The sequence below is a fragment of the Salvelinus namaycush genome, chromosome 41 (genome assembly GCF_016432855.1).
Source record: "Salvelinus namaycush isolate Seneca chromosome 41, SaNama_1.0, whole genome shotgun sequence".
Lineage (NCBI taxonomy): Eukaryota > Metazoa > Chordata > Actinopteri > Salmoniformes > Salmonidae > Salvelinus > Salvelinus namaycush.
This window is the reverse complement of record NC_052347.1, coordinates 3,159,880-3,185,796: the sequence shown is the minus strand read 5'-3', so window position 1 is coordinate 3,185,796 and position 25,917 is coordinate 3,159,880. Positions and strand designations below refer to the sequence as shown.

General features: G+C 41.8%; 2 protein-coding genes across 2 annotated transcripts; one reads left to right on the top strand and one right to left on the bottom strand.

The window, feature by feature from the left end:
- The first annotated feature begins 1,499 nt into the window (after window positions 1–1,499).
- On the top strand, window positions 1,500–11,562 carry nags (N-acetylglutamate synthase). The gene is made up of 8 exons (XM_038981010.1): window positions 1,500–1,963; window positions 5,249–5,526; window positions 5,627–5,840; window positions 6,727–6,907; window positions 7,922–7,961; window positions 9,306–9,437; window positions 9,817–9,999; window positions 10,300–11,562. The coding sequence occupies exons 1-8, from the start codon at window positions 1,598–1,600 to the stop codon at window positions 10,472–10,474; spliced, it is 1,569 nt and encodes a 522-aa protein (XP_038836938.1). The 5' UTR covers window positions 1,500–1,597; the 3' UTR covers window positions 10,475–11,562.
- A 2,446-nt stretch (window positions 11,563–14,008) lies between these two features.
- LOC120034445 (median body protein-like) lies at window positions 14,009–16,967 on the bottom strand. Its single transcript, XM_038981011.1, has 6 exons — window positions 16,920–16,967; window positions 16,540–16,605; window positions 15,452–16,209; window positions 14,894–15,011; window positions 14,550–14,618; window positions 14,009–14,222 (listed from the first exon to the last, which is right to left on the bottom strand). Exons 3-6 carry the CDS (start codon window positions 16,181–16,183, stop codon window positions 14,185–14,187), a joined length of 957 nt encoding a protein of 318 aa, XP_038836939.1. The 5' UTR covers window positions 16,184–16,209; window positions 16,540–16,605; window positions 16,920–16,967; the 3' UTR covers window positions 14,009–14,184.
- Between the last annotated feature and the right edge of the window lie 8,950 nt (window positions 16,968–25,917).

Below are 25,917 nucleotides of genomic sequence, written 5' to 3'. Positions count from 1 at the left end.
ATGGTGTGCCAAGAGTCATCGGCAGGTAATTCTGTAGCACCATTTGTACAGCCGAAATGTGTATGGTGATGATGGCTTTGGTCAGTTCCATTGAGTGTCTGGTTTTAATCATATGGATTTAGTTTGATGTTTCTATGATAATCCATGGAAAAGTTATAGCAGATAAGAGATTTAAATGCAATTTGTGATCAATTATTTCTATAAAATGAATACTTCACTTTTTAGGCAAATCAAAGGTTGTAGAAGTAGGCCAGATGTTTTTAGAATAATGTGCAATTGTTTTGATGTTTAAATGACGAGGTTTCCATCCAACCACTTCATGCGGATTAATTACCTGATGACTGAAAAAAGTCACGACTGGGCTGATGGAAATAGGACATGCCGGTACAATTTGATGAATGCAGACTGACAATTTGTTCTTTCGACAGGGTGGGATTTTTTTTGTGTCGTAAAATTAATTATGCGAAACAATTGCGGTGGAAACGCCTTTATGCGCAAACATTGATATAGTAGCCATCATATCGACGTAAACTTGGAGTCACGCGATGATATGTTGTGTTGTCTTCCCACTACGACTCGGGAAACCATGCAGTTTATTAGGCTACAGTACATATTAAATAAATTAGGATGAACTTCAGTTAAAAGGTTATAATTGTTTTAAAATACAAAATATAAACAGTTTAATTGGTGGAATTAACCACGTCACTGGGAAACTGAAGGACCCTAGCGATCGCACATTCACTTGTTCTTTGAATGTAAATTTGTGTCAGAATTTTGGGAAAAACATGCAAAGTACTTATTTACCATTATGAACACTGCCTATAATTTTAACATAAAATATATAATATGTTACTATTGCAATGATAACAAAACCACTGAAATGATTGTTATTTTTTTATTCTTGTTGCCAAATACTTTATACACAAACAAAAATTCCAAAATTCTATACCAAAATTACCAATTTTTCTGATTGAATTTAATTATCTTATTAAAACACTAACCCTAGTGAATAACAACAAGAATAACACCTTCATGAATCATAATAAGATATTTTCAGAGTGAATATAATTGCACTTAAATTGTTTTTTTTTGTTGTTTTTTTTGTATGTTTGAGCATTGTTAATACCTCTCTTTGGCTTGCTAGACATGTTTGATGTAGCAATGTAAGTTGATTTTTGTATTATGAATAAAATACATTAAAACAAATTTAAAAAAAGATCGCACATTCACCCCAGTCAAAAAATATATATATATATTCTTCGTAGTGATCAGAGAGGCATGGACATTGTCAACGTTTAAATAGGCTAACGTTGAATGTCTGAACGTTGAAACGTACTTTACCTCGGTGAATCACCGTTACAACTGGACTTGGGGTGATAAACTGGAATGGACCCTCATTTTATGAATCTGAGTGGTGTCTATGGCAACCACATTGACGAGAGTAACCACGCCTTTTGAGTACCCGCCTTCCGTCGTCTACACTAGTTAATTCCCTCTGCCTGAAACCTGTCTGTCAGTAATATTTTTTAGGCGTGTTGGAGGTGTAGAAGCAGTTAAGTTACTTAGCTAGTTAAACGACCTGTATTAGCCAGCAAACATGGCTAAAGTTAACAGTGGTACCTCCAGTTGTAGAGTCATGGTAATGGCTGGTAAATACTTGACGAACCCCTCACCGGGGCTTGTCCCGAGCACATGTCACCAGCGAATGTTAAAACTTCAGCGTCGCTTGGCGAGTTCAAAGGCAGCCGGCCAGGGAGGCAAAACCCCGGCGTTGGCCCAGCAAGAGTTCCCTAACTCTTTCTCAGCCTCTGACCGCCACGTTCTGTCAAACCGCACATTAATTTATCGGGATGTGAAAGCGTTTCTCAATGAAATTGGTGGAGACCCTCGAGAAGCTCGGTACTGGTTGACCCAATTTCAGAGAGCCAGTTTGGCACAAGCGCCAGCATTTGCAGTGCTCGAGGTAAGTGGCTAACAAGCTAGGCTAATGACAGCGTAACTTGCAAAAAAAGTATAGGGGAACAATGAATGAAATGAACTGTCAAACCGAATAACTCGTTCGTTACCAAGTGATTGAAGCGAACTAATCATTGCTGTGTACAGTTGTCAGATAATCTTTATAGCTAGCTACTGCCTGGTATCAGTCCAACAAGCTTGGCTAAATAGCTCATGATAACCTATCCAATTGCGTATTCTAATTATGCTATAGCTAACTGTTACTAGTAGCGTGTGGCTCATAGGCAAATATCAACACTTTTGTTTAACGTTCTGCGCAATGCTCATGTGTTACACACAACCCGTAGAAACAATAGTCGCTAACAAAAATCGCTGGAGCTGCATAGCTTTATGGGCAGGAGGAGTGTATCGCTTGCATCTAATTCTTGACATTGTGAGGTGACTGTAGATCAAGAACAGGATAGGTTCACCAGTCAGCCGCTTTTAGAGCAGGCGTGGCCAACCCTCCTCCTGAAGTGCTGGGTGTGCTGTCTGCAGGCTTTTGTTCTAGCCCTGCTTGAACACCTTATTCTAATCAGCCACACATCAGGACCTTGATTACTGATTCAGTTGTGTTAGAGTATATCTGGAATAAGACTGCGCATCAGAGCGGGTACTGGACATTCTGCCAATAATAATCAAATTGCCTCCTCTACTAGAATAGTCCCAATAATCAAAATTATGTCTAAAATGTGTTTTCCAGATGTTGAAATCGGGTTCATTTTCGGTTCTGAATGAAAGTTTTTAAAATATGTAATTTATATCAGCTACCCAACTTTATCAGGAGGAGTTATTCTGAGCCTATTTGCAATGTGTTTACACAGCGGGAAATGCAGAATAATTTTATTTTTCACTATGATCAGCTCGTAAAAAATGTAAGGCTAGAAACTTGAAGCCACTGATCATGACAATTTAGCCCACTGGATGCAACTCCTGGATAGCAGTTGTGAGTAGCTGGGAGTTTTTCCTAGCCACCATACTTCTACATCTGCATTGCTTGCTGTTTGAGGTTTTAGGCTGGGTTTCTGTATAGCACTTTGTGACATCTGCAGATGTAAAAAGGGCTTTATAAAACCATTTGATTGTTGATTCCATAGTGTCCATTTTACTTTGACCTGTCCTGTTTTTAGGATATGTTTAACATGTCAGAGCATTTTATTTTTTGAATGGGTACCATTTAGGTTGGGCTATTTGATCGGAGAAACCTGCATGATGTAAAAAGTTTCCATCTCATTACATTGCCATACATTTTTTATCTCCAGCCTGTAGGCTACAGAAAAGGCCACATACTCTTTCTACCACAGGCTATATCTGTTACATGATTTGTGTTAGATCATTTTTAGGGACACAATGTTGGTGGTGCGACGCAGTAATGCGTCTCTCCAACAGCACCCTGGAGAGGTGCACTGGGAATGGATGATAAATATTTTGCGTCCCTGCCTTTGACAAAGTAGGCACTGCTTATCACAGGGTGGCATCAGCGCTCACCTAAAAAGCCCATATGCCACTTGAGAGAAATTGTCATTGTTTTTGGGCAGAATTATGTAATGTTTTAAGTGTTGTTGGAGGTGCGTCTTGGAAAATGCCGCCATAGTTAATCTGCCGCCTTATCCTGCCTCATGAGCGGTCCGGCCCTGCTACACGCCCAGTAGCTCTCATCATGGAAGGTTTTGGGGTAGTTCGAGAGCCTTATTATTATTATTATAAATATTTAATAAAAGACAAGCAAACGCTTGGTAATCCTTCCGTGGGAAGATGGCACACAAATGAAGAAAGTGGAGCATATTCTGGGTAAATATGGAGTGGGGGGATTGCACAAGCCTTCTGGAAGATCTGGTGGAGGAGAAGATAGCGGATCAGGAGGAAATTGGATTGTTTTGAGGGAATATAGAATTGAGGATCGCACAAGTTTTGCTAGAGAAGGAAAGTGAACATGAAGGGAGTGAGGGTGAATTAATTGTGGTGGCAGGTGCAGTGATGACCACCGAGAAGGAGCTGAGTGTAGAGGGAAGCAGTGTGGTGAGGGAGGTTGGTGTCAAGTGCAAAAAGAGGGATACGTGCTCTAGTAGGTCAGAGATGGAACCTGACGAGAGTATGGATATAGTACCTGCAGTGAGGACTGTAGAGTTTGTGCGTTATCCCGAGGACGAAAAGGATGATTCTGGCCCAGTGGGAGTGAGATTTGTGGAGAGAATGGATCATTGCATTTTGGCTGATCCATATGTGGTGTCAGGTTGGGTGGGGAAGAGGTTGGGGACTGTTGAGTTGCTGAGATTAACTGAGTGGACTAGTGGTGATTTGTGTTTCTTCAGGGAGCGGGTGCTCCGGATCACGCGATTAGGGACAAGAAATGTGACTTGCTTTGCTCTCCAGAGCAGGGTGCCGTTGAAAGGAGTGATAACGGGGAGGCATTGTGTTAAGGGGGATCAGTTGAAATGGAAGATTCCTGTTGTCTGCGATGCCAGCCGTTTGGTGCGACGCAGATCCAGAGGAGAGCGTGGGGAAACAGAGAAGACTCAGTCTTGCTGAGTTTTGATGCAGTCTTTGCTAGATAAGGTCAAGTTAGGAAGTGTAAGGTATCCCGTGAGAGGTTCTGTTCTGAAAATACTACAGTGTTTTAGGTGTCAAATTTATGGGCATGTTGCAGCAGTGTGTAGGAGGGAGATTCCTTGATGTGAGAAGTGTGCAGGAGGAATGTAAAGTATCGTTGGAGAAAGTGGTTAGTTGTGGGGGTGCCCATGGGGTTGGAGATCGGAGGTGTCCGTTGAGGTTGCCATGGTCATAGTAGTACAGAAAGTGTGGTATGCAGAAGTAGTAGAGGAAGATGGTTACAGGGTGAGGGATCCTGAGAGGATTCTTGTGAGTAGGCAGAGACCAATAGAGAGGAATGAGAATAATGTGTTTCAGTACGGTGGGTTTCTTAGCATTCATAGCCACGGTTGTCAATTGTACTGCAGAAATGGATTGGGATTCACAGAAAATAAAGATCGAGGCGGCAGAGAAGTACTTGGGATTGCAAAGATTTACCTTTTCCCATATTTTATTATTACCGTATCAATAATGTAATGTAGATGGGCTGTGACTGGCCTCACACACCAATACAGTAGGTGGCGGTGTATGCGCTTTAAAGTTGGATGCGATCAGCCAATCCGAAAGAAGAAGAAACTCGTCATGGTTGGCCCCTTATGAGTTTTGATAAATTATTGATATTTAGCACTTGTTCACTGTCATTTGAAATCTATCTTCATGTCAGGTGGACAAATCTGTATTCGAGAGCCGAGAGATGCTGCAGAGTCTGGCGTTTGGGCTCTCGTTCCTGCAGCGAATGGACATGAAGCCAGTGGTGGTGATGGGACTGTCACGGCCTGAGGATGACGACGCCCCAGACGGGTTTACTTACAACTCCAGGGCTGATATCGTTCAGCGGTGCCAGACCCTAACAGAGGTCCTACAGCACCACTCAGCCAGTGTCATACCTTTCTTCAGTGCAGAGGCCTTGCTGCTGGTGCAGGATCCACCCCAAGGAAGCAGGTCTCCCCTACCACACTTACCCTATCCTCCTTTGCATTACGATATTACTAGTTTGTTTTGAGTTCTTTTTAAGAGGAATAACAGCCCTATGTGTTGTCAGTGCAGGGTCTTCCATTGCAGTGGACAAAGCCCTACTCCAGTGGAGCCTGAACTGCGGGGCCATCCCCCTAGTGTGCCCTGTGGGGCGGGACACCACGGGCCGCTCGGTGGCCCTGGACTCGGTGGATGTCACGGCCGCCATCTCCAAAGTTCTGCAGCCACTCAAAGTCATGTTCCTCAACAGCTGGGGAGGCCTCCGCAATCAGAGTCACAAGGTGGGTTGATTTGGGGTTATTTGGGTGGCAGATTGCTAGAGGTTAAGTATTTTCTCAGTGCACGTGCATTCCGAGTAATTGACCTACATTATGTAGTTAAGGAGCTTGTCGCTGTCTTCTTTGCTCTTTGAAGGTAGGCCCATCAGACTTTTCACAGCAGATAAGTCCGTACATTTCCTATACATTAGAAGCGGTAGGCCATTTACTCCCAATCAAAGAAGAGGCCTAACACCTGCCTGCTCTCCAGTATAGGACTACAGGGAACTGCCAAAATAAAGGAAACACCAACATAGTGTCTTAATAAGACATTGGGCCATCACGAACACCAGAACATCTTCAATGCGCCTTGGCATAGATTGTACAAGTGTCTGGAACTCTATTGGAGGGATACATGAGAAATCCATAATTTGGTGTTTTGTTGATGGTGGTGGAAAACAGTCTCAGGTGCTGCTCCAGAATCTCCCATAAGTGTTCAATTGGGTTGAGATCTGCTGACAGACGGCCATGGCATATGGTTTACATCGTTTTCATGCTCATCAAACCATTCAGTGACCACATGTGCTCTGTGGATGGGGGCATTGTCATCCTGGAAGAGGCCACTCCCATCAGGATAGAAGTGCTTCACCATAGGTTGAAGGTGATCACAGAAGGGCTGTGTATTTATTGGTGTTTACCTTACCCTCTAAGGGGATGAGAGGACCTCAACCATGCCAGGAAAATGCACCCCACTCCTTAACCGAGCCACAAGAACCTTCATTTACTCAAGTGTTCCCTTTATATTGTCAGTTACCTGTATATCACAAGTATTATTTGTTATTCATTTACTTCCTTATCAAGGTTGTTCACCTTGATGTGTTTCTGTCCCACTCTCCTGTCCACATATCAGGTGCTGGATTTAGTGTCTCTGCCCGGTGATCTTCCCAGCCTGTCGGGGGCGCCGTGGCTGAGCTTGGCCGAGCGTCGGAGGGTGGGCACCATCGCCCAGCTCCTGAACCAGCTTCCCTGCGAGTCCTCTGCAGTTATCACCTCTGCCAGCACACTGCTCACAGAGCTGTTCAGCCACAAGGGTGAGGGAGACCTGTATGTGTGTGACCCCACCACTGACTAACCGATGCTCTCACTCACACTGCACCTGTCGCTGCTGTTGATGGCACGTGGGGCTCACCTCTCATGTTGCTGAGCAGAGTTTGGGGCCCCTTAAGGCAGGCATAGGCGTTCTGCAACTTCAGTCCTCTGGAGTCAGTTTCTGCTCTCTCCCTTTCTGCTGCTTCCCTTTTATCTCCCAGGACCTTTTTATGTATCAAACATCTCAGAGTAGGAGTGCTGATCTAGGATCAGGTCCTTCCTGTCCATATAATCGTATTCATTATGCTCCGAAACACTTCATACGGCTCCCGGTGTCCCAGTTCTTAATCACTCGCTGAATTGAAGTAAAGAACAGACCCCAGCAGACACTCTGGCCCTCGAGGTGTAGTGGACCACAGGAGGTTGGTGGCACCTTAATTGGGGAGGACGGAAACGCGGTAATGGCTGGAGCAGAATGAGAGGAATAGTATCAAATGCATAGTTTAATGCCATTCACTCCGTTCCGGCCATTATTATGAGCCGTCCTCCCCTCAGCAGCCTCCACTGTAGTAGACTATGTCCATGCATGTGGCTCATGTTGTGCATGGCATCTATGTGTATCTGTGACACCTGAAATCCAACCAAGGGTCATGTTAAGGTCCTAGGATGTGTATTTTGAGAAGTGACCTTAGCAGAGCAGAGGTTTTAAAGATGCACTCATTGATCTGGGTGGCTCCATTTCTTTATCATACAGCACCGATATGTAATGTGAGTCACTGCATGCAAAGTCTACACGACAGGTAATTAATCCTTCACTGACCTAACTGGTTAGATTTATCCCATTCTGTACACTCAAAGTACTGACACAAGGAAATGACAGACTCAACAGTCCTTGGGTATTTCACTTTTCAAGCTAGTTCACCTTGTCCTCAACATTGTATTGTGATATGTGTGCTTCCTGATTTGACATGCTTTGTGTACACAATTGTTCATTTTCACCCCTTCTGTTTTCATAGGTTCTGGTACTCTGTTCAAGAATGGAGACCCCATTCACAAGTGAGTATTTCAGTCTCTTGTTGTGGAACTTCAGTACTGAGAGATTTGGTCATTTCTTCGAACAATCGTCTTTATTTAATATCGATATAATTATTGCAATGAGGCTGGTTGACCGAGTAACCTAACCTTTACACAAATGCAGAGTACTATATATATAGCTGACACTAACAATGCTCAGCCATGGTTGGTTCAATCCCCTCTCATGCAGACCAAGGAGCATCATAAGCCACTCTGGGTTCATCCGGTTGTTATCTGCACTTGGGTTGTTGTCTTAACCCCTCCCTGGCTTATTTCCCAGGTGCAAGGATGATTTAGAGACAATGAGGAATTGTTCTAAACTCCTCCTGGCTATCTCTGTTACACCCACCACATCTTGTCTATGTAATGCGGTCTTTAACTCATTTGTCAGCTCAAGCCGTCTCTAGTGACCATACGTCCAGATTAGCTGCAGGGAACTAGTGGAGCCCATGAAAAGACAAGACACTAACAGGAAAGTGTTACTATTAGTTAAATATGAATTGTTAACCATTAATATCAAATAAACCAGCTAAATATGTAAGTTCTCTATCATACTCTTCTGTTAGCTTGCAATTTTGCTTTCAACTTGGAGGTGTTGTTCACTGAGCGGAGCGTCCTAACTTGAGTCATGCATGTTTAACCTGACTATTACGAAAGAATCTTCCATTGACGTCAGTGCAAGATTTGTGTGTGAAATTTAGGAACAGTTAGGCTACTTGCTCATGCCATTTATTTCTGACGTTATATCGCTTAGTTTCCTCATTAAGCCTTTCGTATCGGGACCATAACAATTTCACCTGTCACAGTGATAGCTCTGGAACAACAAGTCTAGGGAGACAAGTGTCTGTTCACACATCACAGGTGGTATTTAACACTTCTAATCGCACACAAGCTGTGCACAAAGTACTCCCTCATGACGAGCCCGTGCAGATGGCCGTTGTGCTATCTGATGTGAAACAAGGACATTGGAACAAATACTGCTCCAACAACCACAACTCCTTAACTAAATGTAGAATTAGCAAGTTAAGGCTTGCACAGGAAGAAAAAGATCAACTACAGATTTATAGTGTTTGATTAGATCAATTCTGACTTGAGTCTTTTGTGCCCTGCATGTGTGCAATTAGGCATGGGGAAAGGTGACTTTTTCCCGTCAGCCAATTGTCTTGAATTAATTCTGACTTTGAGACGGGTGATTGTGTGCCTGTCATCCCAAGGGTCTTGTCACAGATAGTTGAGCTTGTCAGGTGTCAAAAGTGATGCAAAGTTAATCACAACTACAACTACTGTGTGCAACTACCATCTCTCTCTCTCCTTTTGTTTGGCTAGGTACAGCACTCTGGATGACATAGACCTAGACCGCCTACTGGCCCTGATAAACAAGTCTTTCGAAAAGAATCTGAGGGAGGATTACATTGAGTCACTCAAAGGACGCCTCCACTCCATCTACCTCTCTGAAGGGTAGCCACACACACACACACACACACACACACACACACACAAACACACACACACACACACACACACACACACACGTCTTCCTGTGTGGCATCCTTTTTTCCTTTCTATGTCTTTTCCTGATCTGTGGCAACATTCCGATTCTCCACCCTTCTCCAGATGTGTAAACTTGTACAATCCGCTCTCATAGATTAACAAAAAAAATGTGAGGAATATGGTGGTGAAGGAAACTCCCTCCAGCCATGCTTACACCAACCCATTGATTTTCAATGTGTGAGGAGGAGTGAACGAGTTCACGCTACTGGAGAAGGGTAGGTAAAAGAACGGGAACCTAGCCTGCGTCTCAAAGAAACCACAACATGGAATGTTCTATCACCTGCAGGTACAGTGCAGCAGCCATCATCACCAGGGAGCCTCTGAGCAGCGATACACCCTATCTGGACAAGTTTGTGGTGAGCAGCAGCAAGCAGGGCGAGGGCACCAGCCAGATCCTGTGGGAGTGCATCAGGCAGGACCTGGGCAAGCTCTTCTGGAGGTCCCGCGCCACCAACCGCATCAACCCCTGGTGAGAAGAACATGACAATGGACACAAACATGACTTATGGCTGTTTTGGCCTGACATAATGGCTGAAGTATCAGAGTCAAGTTGAGAGTATCTAGAAGATTCTCTCCAATTCTGCGGGGCAATTTATGTAAAGTTTTTTTGTTTTACTATGAATTAAAAATAAGTCAAGCTCTATCTTTCTAATGTAGATGTTTTGGGTACTAGTTGTCCCTGCCTGAACCAACACCAAGACTCACTGCTGTGTACAGGGTTGTCTCTTTTTTTAGAATTTATTTTTCCTTTTTCTCCACCTATCCTCAGGTACTTCAAGCATTGCGACGGAAGCTTTGTCAACGGCAGCTGGATTGTCTTTTGGTTCGGCCTCTCAGACATCAGGGAGTCGTACCAGCTCGTAGAGTATGCCAAACGCGTTCCAGACTCCTTCCACGGTCCGATAATGGGGGGAGCTCTCCAGCAGCCACCCCCAGGATCCTGAATGAACTCTCCCAACATTCCTCCTCCAAGCTTAAATAAATGGTTGCAGAACACCATGCTAAAATATGCAGTTCCTCCCATTGACAAACTGTTTTGTGGTAAGTTTGGTGTGGTATTGCTTGGTGGCTTGGAGCAGTAGATCATTGTTTGTTTTGAGTGCCAGAGAGCATCTTGGGTTAGACTGCGGTGGTTATATTTGGATCTGGCAGAATTGCAGTAAGCCTGCCTTCAGCACTCTGGCTGCTGAAGGTTTGTTTGGTGGAAAAGGTTGTACATTTTGTCTGGATTCACCCCCTCATGTAGTTGATTTCACTACTGTGCTTGGGCCAAATCCCAAATTGAGGTACATGCTCATAACTCACACTCTGTGCACCTTGCATTGATGTCATTGGGGGATATGAGTGTTGAAGGCAGATCTCAAGTTATGATTTGGCCCTTAGAAAGCCCTGAAGCAAAATCTAATTTAAGAAATGCATGAGAGATTAATGTATTCTGGAGTTTAGAGTGGCTTCCCTTTTTCATCTTGGAGTTTATTTTTTTACATTTCAGAAATGTTTCAAATACAAACATTTCAAGATGGTGCTTTAAGAGACTTGTGCCAATGTTTACATTTCAAAGGGTATTTCTTCAGTATATATCCAGCATCTGGTCACTTTCATGCTGGATTAACCACAGTGGTCAATGACAGCATCATTTTTTTTTTACACTTTTGTCTTAACTACAACAAATGTGAAGTTTCAATTTTTATGTGATTTAAAAAAAAAAATTTTTTTTACTTAATCTTAACAAGAATTTCAAATGGACTCAATGCTGGTTTTGGAGTTACGGTAGTCCATTCAAGGACCAAGGTCATATAAAAAAATGCAGCTAGCCTTTTACATGGCTGACCTCCACTGTTAAATGCACAAAAGATTGCCAATCAAATTAACTGACTTAAAATGGGTATGATTTGTCATCTGGGGGACAAAAAAAACAGTAATTGACTTAATACATTCTGGAGGTTTACAACATGCATATTTTGAACAATAGTTGAAATGTATAAAAATTATATCCGTGTCATTTTACATGGAATTAAAGTTTACATTTTGACACAGACTTACTGTGGATTTTGTCTGGAATTCCGTGAATGCCTTAAATTCACTGCAACAATCCAATGGACAGGGATGCAAACTAGTCACCTTTCGGTGAAATTCGCCATTTTGAATCCAAAATAGGATGATTCTACGTGATTCGTGGAGATCCGATGAGAAAAGTTTGGGGGGGGTTGAAGAGACAACCAATTTACTAGTTACAGCATCAGTGCTCGCTCTGGAAAGGCAGCTTTTCAGTTACAGCAGCGCGTCCCCTGAACAGTGTTGCCATGTTAGCGACTTAGTCGCTATATTTAGTGAGTATTCAGACCCCTCTAATGACACATTTTCAAAAAAGCGACTAGCAACAAATGTAATGACTTTTTCTGGTGTTATCGGATACTTTTGGGGACTGACGTGAAAGCACGTGTTCTTACTCTTCTCAACGAGCAGCGGGCCCCACCCCCGTCCCAAAGCACTCAGGCGGCCCAGTCCTTGTGCAGCAGTCCCTCCCAGCTGCAGTCAGAGCAGGAGATGTTCACCCCTCCGTGTTCCGTGTCCCGACTGCAAATGAATCAGCTGGCTGAACCCGCCCTGGCTTACATAAAAAGTATATATTTTTAACCTGAATTAGGGCCAGACTAGTCACCATAGTTATCTCACATTGCCATTGACAGTTTTCTATTTTCTCTTTTTGGTCCATTTAGATTGTATACAAAAAACATTTATGATTAAAAATTGTCATGTTTTACTGTGACTTGTTGTAGGCTCCTAAGTGGACCATAAGGTTAAAAACCAAACCAAATTACTCCGCCAGAGTGTCTCTTTTGGGTCACTTTCGCCGGTCCCAAGGCCGGATAAAGGAGGGGGGGTTGGAATTGTGACATAAAAAAAAACAAGAATCGACAGAAGAAAGTTCATTTGTAGTTATAAACATATTTAGGGTGTTTTTTACTCACTTTTTGTCTCTCCCACGACGTTATTCTTCTCTCCTACAGCGTCCATCACAATTACATGCACATGGCCAATTATGCAAATTGGGTGATGACATAATTTAGCGACTTTTAGGACAGCCAATAGTTACTTTCCTTACTGAGGAGTTGGCAACACTGCCTGAACGATAACGAATAGTTAACGGTAGGTGATGAAGCATATTTCATGTGCTGTAACCGAAAAACTACTGGCATTTGGAAAGTTTGAGGTGAGGGAGAAAGTGTGGTGGAACAAGTATTGTTAGCATAACTGGATCGAATTCTCCGTTAGCTAGCCAGAGAAATGTTGAGCAACATTAGCCAACTTATCTGATCAAATAATTACATCAGATGAGTTAATATTAGTATAACCTAATCAATTCGCTTTAGTATTAACTGTTATACGACTCCTTGCCTGTTGTGCCGAAAATCTCCCCCCTGCCAGAATCCCCACTTCTCGTGAATGCGCACACACTCGATTCTTCATTGCTGCGACTCGATTGCTAGTTGAGATTTCTGCTCTTCACTCCATTGTCAGTTTAGCCTACATTTCACTGATCTTAGTAGCAGAAAGCATTTTTTATTTGTGTCCTTCAAGGCAGCTGTCAATGATCACGTTAGGCTGCGTTTCATTTGATATTTTTTTATTGCGGTTTGACGCTCGGGTATGGCCATTTAAAGGAGGATGTTTAAGCCTTGAGACAATTGAGACATAGTATGTGTGCCATTCAGAGGGGGAATGGGCAAGACAAAATATTTAAGTGCCTTTGAAAGGGGTATGGTAGTAGGTGCCAGGTCCAACGGTTTGTGTCAAGAACTGCAACGCGGCTGGGTTTTTCACGATCCACATTTAGTCGTGTGTATCAAGAATGGTCCACCACCCAAAGGACATCCAGCCAAATTGACACAACTGTGAGAAACATTTGAGTCAACATGGGCCAGCAATGCTTTCGACACCTTGTGGAGTCCAAGCCCTGACGAATTGAGGCTGTTCTGAGGGCAAAAGGGAGTGCAACTCAATAATTAGGAATATTTTGTACACAGTGTATTTTGACTACAGAGTAAACTCTCCTCAAAGGCAAATGCTTCCAGTTTCCACAATTAGACGGCGGTTACAAAAGGAACGACACTGTGTAAACATTCCAATAGTGGATTTGAATGAATTCAAGTAAGACTAATTCCATAATGTGGAATGGCAGATTGCTTCATATTAAAGGAAATGTGGAGGAAAAAGCTCTGCCAGGATGTTGTTATTGCACTCCCCTACAGAAGTATTTGGACAGTGATGCTAAAATGTTGAATTTGTCTCTACACTCCAGCATTTATTTGCTTTGTCGAGAAGCTACCTGCAAGTAAGCATTTTGTTGGATCGTGTTACCATCAGTATCCTGTACATACGACTAATAAAACTTGCAAATAGACATATAAAGTGCTTTCATTTCGAAACGGTAAATCAGAAAAGTCTGAAAATACCCTGAAATAAAAGGTGACATTCTGTACTGTAACATATCAAACATTTGATCTCAAATCCAAAATTCTGGAGACTTGAGACACATTTAAAAATGTTGTATCACTGTCAAAATAAAGATGTAGTGCAGTATAATTCAGTAACACCAAGATGACCCCAATTTTGAAACTAAAACAATTTAAACCTATTTCTTCATCAATGTTTAAACTGGAGTGGATTCCAATCCACTGGTCCTCGTCTCTAAAATAAGATATGCAAAAAAGGATTAGACTTAAAGGGGCATTCAGAAGTTGATAAAGCCATTTTTGGATTTATATTAATGATTTATGGTTAAAACTATTATTTTAATAACATTGATGGTAAGTTATTGCAATAATAGCTCGGTCAATAAATTGAAAGTGGTTCCATTTCGCCAACCCCATCACTCAGCTTTTAACCAAAACGGGAGGTGTGCTTTGTTATTGTTTCAACTACCGATTACAGATTTAATAAAAATACAAATTAATTACAAGGCCACTGAATAACAAGGAATTGTATAGATTCATATATTCAATCGCTCATCAATACCTGATTCTTCCTCAGTGACTGGCCCAAAATGTTGCACTAGTCTGGCTCTTGATGTACTGGCCCTTGGAGCTGAAAAAAATGGTAATAAAAAGGTTTTTAATTCAAAAGATTTGCTGGAATTCTGACTCTCATTAAATATGTATTTATCAGAGACAGACAACAGTTAGACAGGGAAATGTGGGATCAGACCTGCATGTAATGTATTATGTGCTGTGGGTAGATGGTACTAGACCGGCCTATGGCACGGCAACAAACGTTTGATATGCTATGATACAGTATGTTTGAAAGGAAAAAGTCAGATCAGGGACCAATAAAATTAAACACCTAGACGGGATGAAACTTACCAACAGAAGTGGATGTAGTTGCCTTCCTGGTTTGAGGAACAATCTGTCCCCTCTCATCCCTTTGTCTCCATCTGAACCTAATCCCTGGAGGCTTGTTTGTCTTTTTGTTCTTATTTTCCTAAAAAGTGCATTTCAATGATCATGGCTGGCCCACTAATAAAAGTCTCCCACAAGCATGGCTTGCTTGTGCACATATGGAGGACAAGCAAGAATTTTATTTTCACATAAGGTGAAGTGATTTGTCAGCTGAGGAAAGGCACCTGCAGTAGACCCATGTTCTGGCTCACACACACAGTTAACGTGTAGAAGTTCACAAGGATGCTAACAAGTGCACCCTTGTGCCTCATGCTCAATGGGCAATATCATTGATGCCCGTGTTCAGGTCATATCACGGAATCTACGTTTTAAATTCACATTTGTGCCATGTGTGGTCTACTTTGACAAACAAAAAGCAATGATAAATCATAACGCTGTGGTGCTGGGGTTGTGTTGAATATTTATGCACGTATGAGAGCTGTAGGGGTTACATTACGGGTAATGTACGACTTGTTACATTACCCGTTCTGGGTTGAGCTCCTCAGCCAGTCTTTTTGCCTCGTTAATGGCCTCATCCAATTGGGCTTGTGGGTCCTTCTCTGGGTTGAGCTCCTCAGCCAGTCTTTTTGCCTCATTAATGGCCTCATCCAGTTGGGCTTGTGGGTCCTTCTCTGGGTTGAGCTCCTCAGCCAGTCTTTTTGCCTCATTAATGGCCTCATCCAGTTGGGCTTGTGGGTCCTTCTCTGGGTTGAGCTCCTCAGCCAGTCTTTTTGCCTCATTAATGGCCTCGTCCAGTTGGGCTTGTGGGTCCTTCTCTGGGTTGAGCTCCTCAGCCAGTCTTTTTGCCTCATTAATGGCCTCATCCAGTTGGGCTTGTGGGTCCTTCTCTGGGTTGAGCTCCTCAGCCAGTCTTTTTGCCTCTTTAATGGCCTCGTCCAGTTGGGCTTGTGGGTCCTTCTCTGGGTTGAGCTCCTCAGCCAGTCTTTTTGCCTCGTTAATGGCCTCGTCCAGTTGGGCTTGTGGGTCCTTCTCTTGGTTGAGCTCCTCAGACAGTCTTTTTGCCTCGTTAATGGCCTCGTCCAGTTGGGCTTGTGGGTCCTTCTCTTGGTTGAGCTCCTCAGCCAGTCTTTTTGCCTCATTAATGGCCTCGTCCAGTTGGGCTTGTGGGTCCTTCTCTTGGTTGAGCTCCTCAGCAAGGCGTTCTGCCTTTTTAATAGCCTCATCCAGTTGGTCTTGGGGGTCCTCAGAGGCCATACCATCTCAAGAGAAAACTTCCAATCCTAACACATTCATTCACATAGTAACCTGCCCAGTCTATGAGAAAAGCTGCATGTCATTGATAGCGTGTGTTTTACTATGTCCTGCACGTCACTAAAGGTCTTCATCCTCCTCCACACAGACTGACTGATCTACAAATCACTTTGCATAACAAATACATATCTATTATTACTTGCAGGTCAGTCAGTCACCCTTTACCAACAATGCACTATTAGCCTCACTTTCTTGTTCATGTTGTTCTATGGCATGTGTGCAATTTCAGTCCTTAAAGACTACAGTGTCTACAAGTTTTGATCAATTTAGATCATTGACTAGTTAGGACCTCCTCTCACCTGATTGTCTGTCTTAACAGGATTTCATCAACTCCTTTACGTCCCTCCTAGGGTCCCTCTCTCCTTCTTCCAAGGAGAAGTCACAAGATGAATACAGATTAAGTGGCAATGTGTATTTCTTTGAAGAGGAAAAAGTGGAATATATATAGCCTAATGTATAGGTGGCTAAAATAATAAGTGAGAATGGTATCCAAATATACGCACGTAATGCAACAAAAATATCAACACATTCTATGTTGTGTATGCAACTTTCTTTATTCACCTTAGTTACGTAACCTTCCTTACTGGTTTAACACGTTTTTTTAAACCAAACACTTTAACAAACACAAAACAAATGTGTATGCATATTTCTGACAACAAGGAATGAATTGGCGACCTACCGGTTATCTGTCCAGGGTCCAGACATCTGGTGTGAGCGAAAAATCTATAAATAACAAGTGTCACATGACCGGATGAGGTAACTATTCTTGTTCTTCTTGTAACTTTCCCGTAGGCTAGAAGCTTTCCGGTGTTTTGCTGGTCGTCACAGGTCGACGCAGGTATTGCACTTGATTTATCGTTCTCATAACCGTAAGTGCAGCCAAGCGGAAATACGAAAGCTTTCTAGCTATTAAGCACTGACGGTAATTTGAACACAAGAAAGTTTATAGTGAAAAGGTACTTACACTCAGAGCCATGTATTTACACTCAGCCACCCTAGCCTTATTATGGGTTAACGTTTTGGTAATTTTGGTTGACCAACATAATGTAAGACTACAATGACTGCATACGTTTCCCCAAATGTTATACGAAAAAAAAAAGTTTTGGTATTGATGGACAATGGCAAGGCTGCCATTGCATTTTCAGTTACATTCTAGTCAATAAAAATGGTTTACACGTTTGTTTTTTAAGAAATACATGGAACTACAACCGAATGAAACACCATTAGCCATCATGCATTGCTTACATTCATTCTATACTGAAAAGTCTGTTCAGAAAAATCGAAAACAGTACATATAGGCATACAACCACAATGTTTTAATAGCGATTAAAAAAATACAAAATATCTATATATTCATAACGTAAAATAAAAAAATAATGAAATACAGGCGATCGCGTCTATGGTTGTTGCAAAGGCTTGTGTGTCGCCTACTGGTTAAATTCGTGTCTTTTCGCACGAATTAAGTAGCACAGAAATTCGTGTATTTTCCAACGAATTGAACCACACAAAAATGCACAAAAACGCACGAAATCTGCTGAAATACATTTTGTATATATATGCGCGAATTGAATGTGAGGCTGGGCTGGTGCAGTACATGTTGAGTACCCTTTCTCTATAAGCATGATGAAAGTCTGTTAATTTGTTTACAGAGAAATAGCATTGAATTTGGTGAAAAACCATTTTTTCCAACAGTTTGCTAAGAGCTGGAAGCAAGTTTATAAATATGCTGTTGGAACCAGTAAAAGCCGCTTTACAACTCTTGGGTAGCGGAATTACTTTTGCTTCCTTCTAGGCCTGAGGCGAAATACTTTCCTCTAGGCTCAGATTAAAGATATGACAAATAGGAGTGGCTATAGAGTCATCTACCAACCTCAGTAGTTTTCCATCTATGTTGTCAATGCCAGGAGGTTTGTCATTATTGATCGATAACAATACATTTTCCACCTCTCCCACACTAACTTTACAAAGTTTAAAGTTGCAATGCTTTTCTATCGTTATTAGTTTTTTTTATGCATGAATACGATGGCTCACTGTTCGTTGTTGGCATTTCCTGCCTAAGTTTGCTCACTTTGCCAATGAAGAAGCCATTAAAATAATTGGCAAAATCATATAGTTTTGTGATGAATAAGCCATGTGATTCGATGAAATATGGAGTTGAATTTGTCTTTCTGGAAGCGAAAGAAACGCACACCTATTTAGGCGAGGTGCTGGCTAGCGGAGTGGAACACATAACAATTAGGGAGAGCCTCACACTCTAGAAGCTCAGATGCAAAAATATATATACGTTTCGACAGACAAGCTGTCTTCATCAGGGTATAATGACAAACACTGCGGGATGACTAATTTAAATAGTGCCAAAAGACACACACAGGCAGTGTTGCCAACTCCTCAGTAAGGAAAGTAGCTTCTTTTTTTTTACAAAAAAAAGAAATTTGGCAGATTCATTTTTATTTTTTATTTATTTTATTTTTTAAATTCAAAATACAAATCAACAATTTACATTCTTACATCAGAACATTACATTAAAACAGAACGCGGGTATTAATGAGAAAATACTGGAACAAACAAAAAATATGTAAAAAAATAAACAATTCTAGTGCAATTGTAATCACTCTGAAAAATCTTATTGTAATGATTTAGGAAGATGTTATTCTTGTTTACTAGAGTTCATGTTTTAATAAAATAGTTAAATTCAATCAAAAGTGTAATTTTGGTATATAATTTTTGTTTGTGTATGAAGTATTTGGCAACAAGAATAAAAATATTCACAATCATTTCAGTGGTCTTGTTATCATTGCAATAGTTGAAAATAAAGAGCCCCACACTCTAGGAGCTCAGATGCAAAAATGTAATGTCCAACGTTTCGACAGCCAAGCTGTCTTCATCAGGGTATAATCAAACACTGCGGTATGACTCGTTTATATAGTGTCAAAAGACACAGGTGTCTGTAATCATGGCCAAGTGTGGCCTAATATCATTGGTTAATTATCAAATATTAAAATGGTATACAAAGAACAGCATTCAAAAAAACTAATGGATAGCATACGATCATAGATTCATTTTAGACTACACAAGCTTGCAAAGTCACAATATCACAAGAATGGCTCCAGATCAAAGTCTACGTTGAGACCGAAGGGAGCAAGGGTCTTTAAATTAAAGATCCAGGCAGCCTCTCGTTTTAACAATAAATTATCAAGGTCACCCCCTCTCCTAGGGAGGGTGACATGTTCGATGCCAATATAACGCAGAGACGAAATCGAGTGGTTTGCTTCCAAAAAGTGGGCCGCAACTGGGCAAGTCAAGTTTTTGCACCTAATGGTGCTACGATGCTCTGACATACGTACTTTCAATTTGCGCTTTGTTTTACCCACATAATTTTTTACCACAAGGACAAGTTATAAGATAAATAACTGCCTTAGTTGAGCACGCGATAACACCTTTTGATTGGGATCTGTTTCCCTGTTTGTGGGTGTGTTACGCACGCCTCTGAGAAGAGGGAACGCAACACCCTGCTACAACTCAACTCCCCGTGAAGTGAAAGAGGTATGAACTGTAGGTGCGAATAAGGATGACAAAAGTCAGAATTTACCGTTTACTAGGATTTATTTCCTTAAACGGTAATATGGGGAAAAGGGGCTGGACGGAACCAAAGCAAAGAAAGTAAATATCAAAGCTCCCCCTCTCCTATCTAACCTGCCTACCCACTACTTACCTAACTTAGCACCACCTGGTGCCCTAACCAAAATACAGAGGTCTTACCTAGTGTGCCTAGACATTGAATATACTATGGGTATATGTATGCCCTCGGGCCTCTTGCCTAAGCACTCCCTAAGTGCCTTCCCCTTCCCCCCTGGGAACAAATGAAACAGAATAATTATTAACAATTTCACAAACACTTTACAACAAAACTGAGTAAACTAACTCAGGCCACTAAAGAAGCTTTGACAAAGCAACAAACACAGAACATATCAAAGCTGCTACCAACAACAACTAACACATTACATACCACACTTTCTGTTAAACAACCAACACTATATCACAATCTAATTCTCCAGCAAAAAAAAATCTCTCTCTAATCTTTCTCATGATCTTTCTTCTTCTGAACAGAACACTGGCTTTTATATGGCTGCGCCTGGCTGCGCCTCCCGGGTGGCGCAGTGGTCTAGGGCACTGCATCGCAGTGCTAGCTGCGCCACCAGAGTCTCTGGGTTCGCGCCCAGGCTCTGTCGCAGCCGGCCGCAACCGGGAGGTCCGTGGGGCGACGCACAATTGGCATAGCGTCGTCCGGGTTAGGGAGGGTTTGGCCGGTAGGGATATCCTTGTCTCAGTATGTAAAATGTAATAAAAATGTATGCACTCTACTGTAAGTCGCTCTGGATAAGAGCGTCTGCTAAATGACTAAAATGTAAATGTAAATGTTATATCTTCTGGTGGCAATGGTGATTAGAGTCAGCTGCTTCTTGACGAGGGGTGGGGTCAGCTCCAATCATCAATTAGCCTGGGGTCGACCAATCAGCTGCTTGGGGAGTTTCAGGAATTTCTCCTGAAACACACACACTCAAATACAAACCAGAACACAGAAACTGGGGAACGTAACAGGGTGTTTGAAGGATCTACATTTTATAAGTGCCATTGCATTGAGCACAGGCATTACACTTGTCATTTCCATCCATCATTGCAGTAGTAACATTATCTTTCATGTCAAAAACATAGGTCGTGTTCATAATGGTAAATAAGTATTTTGCAAGGTTTTCCCAAAATTGACACAAATTTACATTCAAAGAACAAATGACAGATTCTCACCTTTGTCACAGAAAACGCAGATATCATCGATAGCCACAAATTTGGATATCATAGAATTACATGGATATATCTTATGTACAATTTTGAAGTGCACTTCCTTAACTTTGTTTGGTATACAATATTTGTAAGGCCTTAACCATGCATTTTTCCAGACAATGTCAGGAATAAGCATGTTCCAGAAAAACTTTCCTCTGGTGTAAGTTGGTTTTGTGAATGAAGAATTTGTCTTACATATTTATTACAACAAGATCTCAAGTAAGCCCACGCCTTCCAATCTGAGTTCTGGATCAACTTTGTGATCATTACCAAAACTAATATGAGTTTTCATTAGTGTAGTTAGACCCCTGTGAACAGTTTTGATCACATAAATAAACTATCTGAAAGGTATTGGAAACTCTTTCAATGTTATAAATTGTTCATATGTGAGAATATTACCCTTGTTGTCGAAAACATCAAGAACAAAGTCAATATTCCTCTCATGCCAGCTGGGGTAGAACAATGACTTATTCCTTACAGTTATGTCTGAATTAGTCCACAAAAGAGCTTTATGTGGGGAAAAATTGTGCAGGAAACATATTTTCCAGGCCATTTAAAGCTTGTTGGTGAAACCTAGCCAATTTAGCAGGTAAGGAAAGTAGCTATTGGCTGTCCTAAAAGTCGCTAAATTACGCCATCACCTAATTTGCATAATTGGACATGTGCATTTAATTGTGATGGACGCTGTAGTAGAGAAGAATAATGTCGTGGGAGAGACAAAAAGTGAGTAAAAAACACCCTAAATATGTTTAGAACTACAAATGAACTTTGTTCTGGCTAGTCTTTTTTTGTTGTCACAATTCCAACCCTCTTATCTGGGCTTGGGACCGGCAAAAGTTACCCAAAATAGACACTCTGGCGGAGTTACTTCGTTTATTTGTTTAGATTTCTTATTTGGTTTGGTTTTTAACCTCATGGTCCACTTAGGAGCATATAACAAGTCACTGTGGTAAAACATGAACATTCTTAACCATAACATTTTTTACGTATACAATCTAAATGGACCAAAAAAAGACAATAGAAAAAACTGTCAATGGCAATGTGAGAACTATGGTAACTAGTCTGGCCCTAATTCAGGTAAAAAAATATATATTTTTAAATGTAAGCCAGGGCGGGATCAGCCAGCTGCGGCTTCCCGCATACATGATTCATTTGCAGTCTGGACACGGAGGGGTGAACATCTCCTACTCTGACTGCAGCGCGAGGACTGGACCGCCTGTTAGTGCTTTGGGACGGGGCCCGCGGCACGCACCCGCGGCTCGTTGAGAAGAGTACTTTCACGTCAAAGTATCCAATAACACCGGAAAAAGTCGCTAGATTTGTCGCTAGTCCCTTTTTTGAAAATTTGTCGCTAGAGGGGTCTGAATACTCGCTAAATATAGCAACACTGCACACAGGTGCCTGTAATCATGGCCGGGTGCGGCCTGATCATTGGTTATTTATCATATTAAAATAGCATACAAAAAACAAATGGATAGCGTACGATTATAGATACAATTTGGCGGGTGGGTATAATTTGTGGAACGTTCCAACAGGAATCCGTTCCAAAAACTTGGTAAATATCAAGGTTGCCAACAAACAACGCATACAAAGTCGTATAAAGGTAGAATGAGATACCGGGTAGAGAGTGAGCTATGTAATTACGTTTTCACTCACGTTTATTCGGAAAAATGTCTCTTCGTTCCGGTAGCCTCCACCATTCCTCGTTCGTTGGTTTAGTTATTATTTCCGGTGTTCCTGCATTCGCCGGTGAACTCTGTTGCGCCTCAATTAGGGAATCGCTATGGTTGAAATGTAACTAACGACCGCCAGCCCCAGTATTTTATTGTCTAGGTGGCTTGTACACAATTGTTACCGATGATACTGTATACACCAGCCTACTCGTACTACAGAAACATAACTTGGCAAAATACAATGTTTCTCTGTGTTAATCCTGTTTCCCAAATATCAGCTAACTTGTGTCGATGTTGAGTTCAACTTGCGTAGTTAAATAAATTAGAACATTTAAAATATATCCCTTGACCTATTTCAGGTAACCTCAAGATGCTTGATTCACTACAGCTGCTTTTGAACTTTCCAGTCGTTTTTACTTTACATTCCGACTTTTGAACGTCTGTTTATTGGACATATATATTAGTGTCTTATAAAAAAGAGCAACGTATGTGAAGCGTCCCATTTGTTTTAAGGTTATAGTTTGTGTGATGTAGTTCCTCTTGCTGTCCACCAGGTGTCAGCACAGTTTCAATAATGTCACACCAGGTTCACAACATGTTTTCATGTTGTGAATACTACAGATGTAGACCTTACAGTGAAATGCTGACTTACAAGCCCTCAACCAACAATTTCGTTTAAATAAAAATGTGGTATGTAAAAAAAAAAAAAATAATAATAATAAATTAAAGTAACAAATAATGAAAGAGCAGCCGTAAAAAAAAAATTGCGAGGATATATACATGGTGTACCGGTTAGTGAAGGTAATTGAGGTGTTCCTTAAGTCCAGTGGTGTAAATTACTTAACAAATGTATTTAAACTACTCCAATACATTCCATTTATATCTGTACTTTAACTCTTTCTGTTTCTTTACAACTTTTAATTTTACTTCACTACATTTCAAAATAATGTATTTTTTACTCCATACAGTTTCCCTGGCACCCAAAACTACTTGTTGCATTTTGAATGCTAAGCCGGACAGGAAAATGGTCCAATTCACACACTTATCAAGAGAACATCCCTGGTCATCCCTACTGCCTCTGATCTAGCGGACTCACTAAACACATGCGTCGTTTGTAAATGATGTCTGAGTGTTGGAGTGTTCCTCTGGTTATTTCTTAAATAAAATAAGACTCGTGCCATCTGGTTTGCTTAATATGTGGAAGGTCAAGTAATTTATACTTTCACCACTGATACTTAAGTATATTTTAGCAGTGACGTTTACTTAGTATTTTACTTGACACATTCTCTATTAACATATCTACTTTTACTCAAGTTTGACAATTGGGTAGTTTTTCCACCACTGTTCAAGACATTTAGCACCCAAGACCCAACATTCACTTGGTGGCTTGAAGTAGGAGTGCTGAACTAGGATCTGTTTAGCGTTTTTGAGTAGAATGAATAACATTACTTTGACAGGGGGGACTGATTCCAGTTCAGCATTCTTAGTCTGCAACATTTCATAAATGGGTACAGAGGAGTACTGTTGTACGATCAGCTTTGCCTAGATCATACTGAATCGGGTGGGTTGGACGGGTGGGTTTGATCGTAGATTAGCACTCCTACTCAACAACAGTTGGTGTAACTTAACATTTTATAATCCAATTTCCCTTGCTGTCTAACGTCCTTCCGGAACCCCACCTCAACATTGTTCTGTCAAGGCAACAAAAGCAAGTTGGCATGCTCTTGCAAGGATCTTAACTCACAACCTCTCCTTTGGGAATTCACCACCATACCTACTACAACTATTTCTAAACTATCTTAACATGTGGTTTTCTTCAGGGGGGCCAAGATTAGGGACACCTTTGAATGGTCTACAAAGCATGCCCCCAGGTAAAAGTTGTCTTTTGCAGAGAATGGTTGTGTTACTCCACGGCATAATGTTATCTCTGATGTGTTTCACCTTTCTTGTGATTGTCTCCACCCCCTCCAGGTGTCGCTTATTATCCCTAGTGTATATATCCCTATCTCTCTGTGCCAGTTCGTCTTGTATGCTTTAAGGCAACCAGTGTTTTCCCTTACTCCTGCTTCTATTCTCTTTTGCTAGTCCTCACGTTTTTTTTTTTTTTTTTACCCTTGCCTGTTTTCTGGACTCCGTACCTGCCTGCCCTGACCTCGAGCCTGCCTGCCACTGTACCTCCTGGACTCTGAACTGGTTGACATTTTGCCTTTCCACGACGATTCTCTTGCCTAGCCCTTTTGGATTGTTTAACCATCTGCCTCCCGTGTCTGCATCTGGGTCTCGCCTTGTGCTCTTATACTAAACCTGCTTTTGTTTTGACATTGTTCGCTATTGTGTGTAGTTGACGAGAGAACCAATGTAATTAATTGTAGAAGGCTGTAACAAAATGTCAAACAAGGGGTCTGAATACTTTCCGAAGCACTGTAAATATTGATAAGTCACCTTGTACCAAATATTTTTTAAACCGTATAGTTAAATTCAGAAATGGTAGGTTGAGACTAATACAGTTAGGATAGTATAACTTATCCCATCATATCCAAGACATTTGGTACAGTCTTCCAATACATTAGATTAATCAAGAGTCAATAGGTGCGGCCCACGCTTGGATTGCGTGGGTGCGGCCCACGCTTGGATTGCGTCCTACCTGACAGGTCGCTCCTACCAGGTGGCGTGGCGAGAATCTGTCTCCGCACCACGTGCTCTCACCACTGGTGTCCCCCAGGGCTCTGTTCTAGGCCCTCTCCTATTCTCGCTATACACCAAGTCACTTGGCTCTGTCATATCCTCACATGGTCTCTCCTATCATTGCTATGCAGACGACACACAATTAATCTTCTCCTTTCCCCCTTCTGATAACCAGGTGGCGAATCGCATCTCTGCATGTCTGGCAGACATATCAGTGTGGATGACGGATCACCACCTCAAGCTGAACCTCGGCAAGACGGAGCTGCTCTTCCTCCCGGGGAAGGACTGCCCGTTCCATGATCTCGCCATCACGGTTGACAACTCCATTGTGTCCTCCTCCCAGAGTGCTAAGAACCTTGGCGTGATCCTGGACAACACCCTGTCGTTCTCAACTAACATCAAGGCGGTGACCCATTCCTGTAGGTTCATGCTCTACAACATTCGCAGAGTACGACCCTGCCTCACACAGGAAGCGGCGCA